The 11,142-nt window shown below is 31.4% G+C and overlaps 1 protein-coding gene across 1 annotated transcript; it reads left to right on the plus strand.

Annotated features, from left to right (window-relative positions):
* Positions 1-578: 578 nt before the first annotated feature.
* On the plus strand, positions 579-11,142 carry LOC149795799 (putative methyltransferase-like protein 24). The gene is made up of 6 exons (XM_089963855.1): positions 579-638; positions 4,766-4,902; positions 6,039-6,167; positions 7,840-7,914; positions 8,961-9,105; positions 9,636-11,142. The coding sequence occupies exons 1-6, from the start codon at positions 579-581 to the stop codon at positions 9,918-9,920; spliced, it is 831 nt and encodes a 276-aa protein (XP_089819981.1). The 3' UTR covers positions 9,921-11,142.

Consider the following 11,142-nt stretch of genomic DNA (forward strand, 5'->3'; position numbering starts at 1 on the left):
CCTAAATTGCTGACCACAAATAGACAGACTCAAGCTATCCGATCTTTTTCAATAAAGGAAGTTCAATGTTAAATATAAAATCAATCACAGAAGTTCAGACATTCATGCTACATTCAAAATTCGATTCTTGTTTGATAGCAATATTTTTACAGGTAGAGCTTTGAAAGATTATAGTAAACATGTTCTGAAATATAACTTTACAGGCTTTGTTGTCATCACAATTAGGAATAGGAATGGTTATTATAAGCTATCTCCCTTACTAGATCTTACACACATACAACATGAATCATACTTGATAGACTTTCTTCACATTATTTTCTACATGGTTTTAAATTTCTGCTTCAATTTGAATACTGCTTACGTCCATAGCAATGTGTTAGTATTTTATCAAGTCATTGCGTCGAATTCTTAAGACCTTGATGTAGTTTGGTTATCTTTTACAGACCAGTCACTCGTGAAAGATAAGTGCCCCATTCAACAGGGTGGAGAATATACGGAAATTTTCAAGCTGCAACATTATGCTGTATTCGGGCTGGAAGCCGAGAAAAGCTATACTTGCGGTATGCGGTCTTCTTGCAATGTCTTTAGCTGGAATTGTGTTCACATTGACGGAGATACAGTGCCCAACCATGAAGAAGGTTTGTACGGTTTTTTAAGGCATACCTGTCAACAGTGTCTTAAACATGCGAAGCAACATGCAAAACAAAGTCATCTTGTTCTAAATAAAACCTGCATGTTAATAAACATAATGACACTATCAATTTAACTCGAACTGTTATGAACAAAAGGTTTCTTCACCTAAATATAAATGTGTATGTCAAATAGTTTTGCTCTAAATGAAATATTCACTTCCATAATTGGTTTGGTGTATATAACATATCAACTATTTGCAGGGATTCAGTCTAACACATATACAAATATTTTTGACAAAAAAATTCTTGTATAAAAATAAGAACTGAACTTTGAATTCAATTCACAGCATGAATGACACTTGCATTTGTGTGTTTGATTATCATATTAAACGTGTAAAGTTCAAAATCTTCTGTGTTTGGTATGGAAACACAGTTAAAACATATGCTGGTCTTCATAATCATCCATTAATAAAAACTACTTACTGATTTCAAAAGTGAAAATATATGTCTAATTATATTTCAAAATATATTAGTATGGTGTTAAGGGCTTACATATGAAACTAGGTCTATCCTAATATTCTAGAAACTTGGGTACATTTAAATATTCGTGATGAATATGCTTGTTTCGAGGAGCTGCAGTAGTGATAAAGACGAAGGACAGTACGTTTTCCAATGGGCACAACAGTTTTGACTAATATAACAAGTTTCCTCTCTAGCTAGTCATAACAATCTAGCATGGTAGGTAAAACACACTTATAAAGACGAATCAAGATAATTGCTTAGTACATGGCGGACAACAATGTATGTTACCATGTTTGCTTTCGATTCTCGAAAGAATATATTGTTAAATAATAATACACTGAAAACAATTTAGTTCACATGAGTATAGTGTCCAATTATGAGCGTAGCTGTTGCAATGCAGCAGTCTGTTTTTTACATTCCAATCTGACATTACTATTTTCTGCTGTTTTCGTAAGGCATGAAGAATCATTTATAAAGGTTATTAGTTAAAAATATATAGCTGGTTTGTGTGCCTTTCTCAAAAATAAATATGATGTCTTAATTTTCACTAAGCTACCTCTGGTTACTAATCTACCTCGAAGTTTCGTACCCCATATTGTCGTCCCTAACTCCCAAATCGATACTCGCTAATATGAAAGCTACTCAGATAGACTGTTGACAGTGCTAGCGAATATCTACGAGACATACTTTTTATTACAAAACTATGCATACTTAAAATTAACCTGGGCCATGTACAGAAGTGCACGTTTATATACATTTATCACTATTGCGATATGTAGTTTGACATTCGGTACTTTGCACTTAGTACTTATCAATTATCAATTTGGGATTATAGTTTTCTTTATCTTTGTATTAGTATCTGAATTGATATTGATATTACAAAGGTGTTTACAAGTGGTGGTATGAGATCAGTTTTACTGATTACTCATCTAGATGGAAGCCTTAAATCCCACATGTCTATCTTCTACTGTGGGCACTTTTTGATAACTTACACACCTGGGCTTGCACGCAAGATACTGGAACAAACACACGCAAAGTAAAATACATCAACATTGATCAGTAAGAAAAGTCGATCTTATCAAAATCTGGTGCCAACTGTCCTACATGAATATGCGACAAGGACCGCTTATATGTAATATACTGGTCACATTTGATTTTAGATAATATCAAAAATATAAATTTTACATTGAAACTGAATTGTGTGGCAACTCTTGAATTAAATAAAATGTTGCAGTTTTGTAAGAACTACATATGTGGAAACTGAGTTAACTAAATTGTAAAGGGTGTGAAAAAATAAACTTATCCACTGTGAAGCCGTACAATTAATTTAAATTAACTATATGTTTCACATACATTAAGTTAATTGATTCACTAAAACCCGTGGTACACATACATTAATTTCATTGATTCACTAAACCCGTGGTAGAATATACATACATATATATATATATATATATATATATATATATATATATATATATATATATATATATATATATATATATATATATATATATATATATATATATATATATATATATACATATATATATATACATATATATATATATATATATATATATATATATATATATATATATATATATATATATATATATATATATATATATATATATATATATATATATATATATATATATATATAACAATGTTTAGGGATTTAGTAACTTACATATAATTCATCATTCCGATGTACACACACATTACACTGATACCATCTCACATCAATTGCAAAACAAATATAGATGTATGTATTATGTTAAGGATGAACTATGTAGACTAGTCTTCAAAATCTGCACCACGAGTGGGCAATCGAAGCCCTTAACAAAACGGACACGATCTTCCATTGTTCTGGGAACATCATTCAAAAAATATCAGTGAGCGTGTGATATTGTTAAATTTTAGAGGAACTTTTCAATCCACTTGTGATTTTGACTTATGTTAGGTTAGAAAAATGTTGAAAGTAATTTAAACAATTATAAGTAATACCACTTCACATGTTAGAGTTCTATATTTTCTTTCTAGAATAAATTATACGATAAGTATTAACAATATTGAGTGAATTTAAGGTATGGTTTATTTTATTTTATACATGTGTTTTGTCCGTAAAATAATATTTAGTTTAATTATGATTATCCGTAAGTTTTTATTTGATATGAACGTTATGGAAAAGTAGAAAAGGTTTCAACATTATTTTAGGCACGAGCACATAGCAGGATATTAATAAAATTTATCACTCGGCGTCATGATGCTAAAAACAATGTGTGTCAATAATTTTGTAATTAGTCTTTATCGTTAACGATGACAACTGCGGGATTAATACCATGTGATACCTTCTTAAACTATTTAGTTTGAAATGTTAATGTCGTAGGTGGATTAGATTACTGCCTGACCAACAAACATTGTGAGAAGGGGAAGGGGTAGAGCCTCAATCATTTTCATAAGTTGATTAATACTCAGGATCTATAACCTGACTGTAGGGCCGAAAATAAATAAGCATTAAGCGTAGTAAAGGCGTGCCTCGCACAATTAATTTACTGTGTAGTGTCAAAAGGCTCAGGCGACTTTGCAGCTTTAACATTATGAACGCTGTAGATAAATCCCATGGAAAATGTTAATATACCGGTAATACAGGCCAGGTGGTTATATGTTATTTGTTGTAAGTACACTTTCAAGGGTTTGTTAAACCCACTTCCTTTTTCTCTCTGTCTCGAGATGTGTACCTCTATTGTTCCTTATAAATGAGGGTGGATAAAGAAACATAAAGCAATGAAATGATGCACTATTTAATATTAATTTATTAAACGATGAATGCTATTATTTTTATCGACATTTTCGTATGTCTCTAATGATTAATCAGTGCAAATTCACGAATGATCTATATGCATTCGATACCATAAAGCTGAAACAATGTTGAAACAATGTTGATGTGTAAACATTAATGCGCCTTGGATGAACCACAACTTGATATTCCATTATATATAAACTTATATTTTGGAACATACTAATATTATTTTGTAATTAAGGTGATACACTACAAGTATTGCTCGATTAGATATTTCATTTATTTACAAATATATACATTTATACACATATACATTCAACTTTTGGCACATTGATTAATTTAACCATTATATCGGAAACTAAGGTTGTTTTTCATAATTGACATTAATGTAAGATATCAAATATATGCGCGAGTATATCCTCCTCCTCGTTTCTCTCTCTCTCTCTCTCTCTCTCTCTTTCTCTCTCTAAATCACCATAAGTTGAAATAAATAGATCCAATTGCTACTTAGATGCTGACTATAATGCTTGTATATTGTGTACATTTTATATTCTTTGCTAGACATAGCTGTTGCACAATTTAGTTTTAGCGGTGAATTAATTTCACCAAAAGTATGAGTCCGAAATACGACTGGGGTAATGCGAAATGAATGTAAAAGTGAAATACTATTTGCTAATCATGCCTAATTCTTTAACAATAATAACTATTTGATCAAACTGTGAACATAATACAAAGTATGTGAAGAATATTTCCATCCTGAAAAGGTGCTACATTTGTTAACAGTTATCTTCTTTCGTCTGAAAAGCCATTTGAAGAAGAAATTGCACCAGCACAGTCTGTTGGCCATAACTACGATAATGTGGAAACATTTAGGGGTCAGATTCCAACGGATGCTGAATTGGATAATATGTCGGACAGCGATGTTGAGGACCTTTACTGGAGGTACGTTGAATAGCAAAAATAAAGGCATATACATGTCCATTTTCTTCTATTATTATTATCCGTAAATCGTTTATAAGAGACATTTGCCGAGTATGTCTGATTGATTTCAAACTATAACATGTTGCGAAGGAAACACTGGTACCCGATTGGAGCTTCTTATAATAATATAAATATATTATTTTGCGGCGGGTTCACACTCATCTCTTTATGTCTTAACTGTGTTTATAGTTAATGTGATCTTTTTATGGTAATTTTTATCTGACTTCATATGCAGACAGTGTACCTTTCAGCACGCTATTACACTTCTTTACGAGTCAGAAGTCTGAGGCGTCAAGAAAAAGAAAATTAAAAAATATATTAATATGGTCAGGCAATGCTATAATTGTCACAGGTCATATGTATTTTCGGGACCGAAGCTTTATTAATACATTCTCATGCCAAACGAAAGATACCATACTATATACATGTAGGCACATAATTCCGTTTCAGTGGAAACATTTTGCCAACTTACATACGAAATGAGTACCTTAAGCCTCTTTGTTGAGGTTCGCCAACTTCTACAAAACGCATAATGTTCTAACCTACATTCTAGTCAGACAGTGTCAATACGACAGCTTTCTTGTCCAAATGTTCAGGGTGGTAATGGCCAAACAGTGTCCTAATTAGTTTGGCCACTCTGCGTCCTACCTTGTTATGTCACATTAGCTATAGCTCTCCTGAATGGAGTTTTGACCAAACTGGACCAGTAATACAAAAGTTGAAGGCCAATCAGATATTTATAAGTCTTCGTTTAAATGTTAGTTAATGTGAAATATAAACACTTAAACAAATATCTGCCTTCATGTTTACTGACGAGACAAAACTTATAAAAGAGTGTTATTTACTTTCTCCCCATTCCTTTATCTAAACCTTAAATATGTATGACAGCTATGTGGAACCATTTTGTGAATAATACACCAATATGTATGCAGTTTAATCATAAATTATTTCCATTACGAACCGTTATCATTGTAAACAAATAGCTGGTGTGCAATGGAATGAGTTATTTAAACAAAGCATGCCGTGATGCTCAACAACCTTTATGAAAGTAATTGTAATTTCCGCTGCGTGTTTTGTGTCACTTATTTCCTTTTCAGTTATATCAATACTATTCAGGTCTTATGTCAAAGAATAGTACGAGTAGGAAATATGGAGGATGGCGGTAAGGAAGTATGCTTGGATGATCCATTCTTTCCCAGTCGACCCTGTCTGGTGTATTCGTTTGGGTATGTGCTCTATTTCAAATGTTACGATCTAATCAGGATCCAATCAAATACAGGACACTTACGAAAGTTTCGTATAGTCAGCGTCCCGTTAATACTAGTTTCCCCCAAGACAGGCGAACGAAGATATAGATTACAAGAACATATCCAGGTGTTATCCCACGTTTGCGCTAACATTTCCTAAACAGAACTCATAGTTTTAATTTCTGATTATTTTTTGCTAACGTTTTTTTATGACATATAGTGGTTTCTAGTAATGCCAGTTTTATTCCACCAAAGATACTGAACAATAAATTACACTTATATTCAGCTTTTCAAGGAAAGCCGAACGAAGATATATATATATATATATATATATATATATATATATATATATATATATATATATATATATATATATATATATATATATATATATATATATATATATATATATATTGCTAGAAATATTGAATGGTTTCTCAGTTGGTGTTTTTATTTCTATTTTATGGTGTGGGTAATGAAACATTTTATCTAGTGGCTTGTCTTGTCCAAACTCAGTGACAGTTTTCCCAATTAACTTGATTTTATTTTTGTCTGATTGAGGAGTATTATCGTTATCTGAGTCAAGAACATTCTATTTGTTATAATTATACTTGACTATGTGATTTGCGTCACTTGCCTCATGGTAGCAAAGCATATGCCCCTTCTATAGCAATGAACTTGTAATCCTCATCCGGGGTTTTGTTTTTTGTCTGATGTCGTTTCTGAAAGTTCCTTTCTATTTTTGAGGCCAGTAATTTATTTGGATTGAAATTTATTTCTTCACATTCGGGGATTTCTAGTTAATTCAAATCTGGAATTATATTATTGTGATCCAGCAATAGATTGTCGGTATAACTTTACGTTACAGGCACAATATACAAATCAACACTTTAAGTGCTGCAACTGATTTGAATTTCTACTAAAGCTTTTTACAACGTTTATAATTAGGAATTGTGTCCTCAATTATACGATTAATTTGGGATTTAATACAATTTGTCATTTTCATTTTGTATTCTAAGGAAAATATAATGTTTTGGTGAATTTTACAAAGTTTATTGCTACCTACTATGCCAATTAATACACGGAAGTGAGGGTTCCATTTTTCCTTATAATATTTGCTTTTATATATATATATATATATATATATATATATATATATATATATATATATATATATATATATATATATATATATATATATTAAATATATTACACTCTTGTCGACTAGGTGTGAAATTAAAATGCACCTGTAGTTCACTATGGTTATGTAAAACTGATTGTATGTCAATATAGTAAATATGCTTTCCTGTAAGGTTTGTTTCAGGCCAATCAGTATCCACAGTATCTGCAGAAATGATTGCATGTTCAGGATATAACTAAAGGCCAGTGCATAACAAATATATGGAGTCTTTTTACAAGATGGGTATAGTTCCTGACAGGAACTCTTATGCCTTTATTGTGCAAAATAGGTTCCTTGCCTACAATGCCAATCAATATACACAAGGGAGGATTCCATTTTTCCTTATACTATTTGCTTAGTCAGCTGATGGACAGCTTTATCGTAAAGAAACTAGCTTATACAAATGATTCGTCTACTTCGTTTGTACTTTACCCATTCTTGTCGTTTACATTGCACAGTTTACTTTTGTAGAATCGGATATCATTGGGATTTTGACGAGGACGCCGCCAGAATGTTTGGATGCGAGGTTTTTTGTTTCGACCCAAGGTGGGTTGTATTTTACAACACATGCTCTCCGTGAACTTAAAAGATAGGCTAAAAAAATAGTGACCCTAATACAAGTTTACATCAGTAATTTACACAATGATCAGTTATCCTGAACATGTCAGCTTTATTATTCATTTGCCAAAGATGACTTTCACTTGCAAAGATAGATTAATGTCTGCAGCCCGACTCATATTGGCTAAATCATCCCTGGTAACCAGTTAGAAAACAATGCTATATTGTCGTATGTCCGAAATAAGCTATAATCCCTCAACGTATTTGAAACCAGTTAGAGCTTAATTAACCACATCAGTTAATATTATAATACTGGAAAACAGAGCAATACAATACATTGTAAGACGATCCTTCGTCGTGCACATTTACCATATAATGATATTTAGTGGAGCCTTGTCATATGAATGCTATTTTCTGTCCTGGTTTTTACAATCGTTGGTGTCATTCTTTCAAAAAAACACAAAAGGTAAAAAGGTGATGCAACCTGTATGATTCAGAGACTGGTAATATGCATAGTTAATTTGGAGGACAAATATCAATTAATAAAGAAAGGTCAAAAAAATGGGCAGGGCACTTTTATTTTCCCTCGTTAAAGTAAAAAACGAAATAGATGTATCATAGAATATTGTATTTTCTCATGTGATAACTCAGAAACGCCACACACTCTCTCTCACTCCAATAACTCTGCCGCTTATGCCTCCCTGTCAATGACAGATAGATAGATAGTTATACAAAATGTCTTTCTTTCACCAATTATTTCTTCAGTTTTCCTTTCATTTTTATTTATTATCAGTTCCAATCTGCTCACATGCAATTTCGCATGCCTGATTCTAAGTTTACGTCTATGTAATAATTTAACTGCATTAACATATTTTTTATACAATTTTGTTTCGATTACATCTTATATTTGTTGATTAGATAACCACTTTGTCGTCAAACGTTATTCATTGATTTAGTAGCATACTTAAACACCAATAAACACAAGTATTATATATAGTGACGAATTGATTTGTTAGTCAAATTCCTTCATTTAGCATGCGCGACAAGGGGGAGACCTACAAGTATGCTGACAATATTACATTCTACATGTTTGGCCTTGGTGAGAAAAATGAGATATTAGACAATCAATGGAACATGAGAACCTTAGAACAAATACGGCGTGATCTCAATCATACAGAGGTACATATTCGTTTGTAGTCCCCAATGAAAACAATTACATGCTTTAATTTATATTAGTATCAAGTTAACCAGAGATATATTAAGTTTACATTGTCTTCATACATACCCTAAATAATGTTTCTAAATTACTACAGACACTGACTGTTCAGACAATTATGTGAATTAAGTTCCTTTTATTACAGAAATAAAGCTATTTGTATGATTTGATGATATGGACATATCAGAGTTAACGGACAAAACATAGACTATATAAAATGTAAATAACACATTTCTGAACAGCATCTCATTTATACTTATTCTTATGTTTGAATTTTATGTATACATATACCCAATACATCGAAAATATAGAATCAAAATTATTACCCTTTGAACTTAGAGGTTCAGAGTTCATCTTTCCAAAATATTTCATGTTTAAACGATTAGTGTCTGCTCAAGTTATTATCACATTTGCGTAACACATGATTATGTATAAAACACTTTAATTGTTTAACGTGTTATTTGTTTCGCAAGTAATGTTATTTCTTCTTCAGAAAACAATAAGTATTTTGAAAATTGACATAGAAGGTTCCGAATGGAAGTCAATACCACAGATGGTGCAGTCTGGAACTTTACACTTTGTGAAGCAGATGCAGATAGAGTTGCACGGCAAAGGGAGCAAACATGATATGAAGGTGTTACGTATGTTGAACGTAGCTGGCTTCAAGATTTTCATGAGAGACAGAAACCTAAATTGCAAATATTCCAGAACTGGACTTATTAGACATAGAACGAGTTGCATGGAGGTTTCCATGATCCGAATCACTGATAACGAATAAACTGGCAAACTCATTAACATAATATTGGTCGATGATGGCGTCAAATACATAACATAAAGTGTGTATAATCAATTATGAGATTGTCAGTTGATAACAAAAATAATGGAATTGAACTGGATGACTATTGCAAAATATATCAGTCACTTACCTTAGTATCATAACTTAAATATTAGAAGAACGTTGCATTTGATTAAAACATTAATCGTCTCAAAAACATGAATACATCACAAAGCAAACAAGGTAACATATGGAGAGGTGTGATAAGCTTGAGGATAAAAACATATTTGTGTTTCTTCTTTTTTTCTACGAGGTTATCATAATAATACTAATGACATCGTATGTTGTCATAATATCGACATTCAAACAATGACAAAATGTTCTATTCTTTAAATATATTCTTAGTTTCGACTATAGCGAGTGCTGGATTAGAAATGCCCCTTAACGAATCTTGGACTCAATATTATTACAATTAAAGAAGAAATTAATAACTTTATGTTAGTATACTTATTGTACTTCAAGTGCATTCTGTCTGTGGAATTTTTCAAAATGTTTTGTTAGAAAATTAATTATCAATTGTCATATTGTTATGCATTCAAATACTGTGGTTAATTTACGTTTTTTCAACTGATCAACCTATGTTCGTTTTACAGCACGCTTTGTTATGTTGTGCCATTATTTTCTACTGATGAAAGTAAATTCAGAGCAGTCTTGACAATCTGTATGATACATAGTTTGAAAGACATATGTGTCAGTCCCACTCAAGTAGTCTTTCCTATGTGAGTTATGTTTATGAATATCTTGATTAACACCTATTTACGATAGGCAGTATTACTTTAGGAGCCTGTACATGGGTATTTTTGTGCTCAAGTATTTTTTTAAACTTTTATGGATAAAGTTTAATTTCGAAACAATTTTATTGTTATTCACCTATGGGAAAATTAAAAGTGATATCATGCATTTAACAAGAATATATTTGTTGCACCAGAGTCAAGAATATAAGGAATATAATTGCACACATTATAAATATTCTGGACAAAATCTATTACGTTTAATGACATTTTATAAAAATAAATATATTTAGTTTTACAAATAATCAATTTTTGACAAAGTTGTCATTATTTATATATCAGTAATATCAGATACACATTGCAAAATTTCATACATTTATGCAAACTTATTGCAACACGTTAGTCTAATTAAACAATAAAGGTTCACACTTCAA

Source organism: Sinohyriopsis cumingii, chromosome 7 (assembly GCF_028554795.1).
Source record: "Sinohyriopsis cumingii isolate HCF-2022 chromosome 7, ASM2855479v2, whole genome shotgun sequence".
Lineage (NCBI taxonomy): Eukaryota > Metazoa > Mollusca > Bivalvia > Unionida > Unionidae > Sinohyriopsis > Sinohyriopsis cumingii.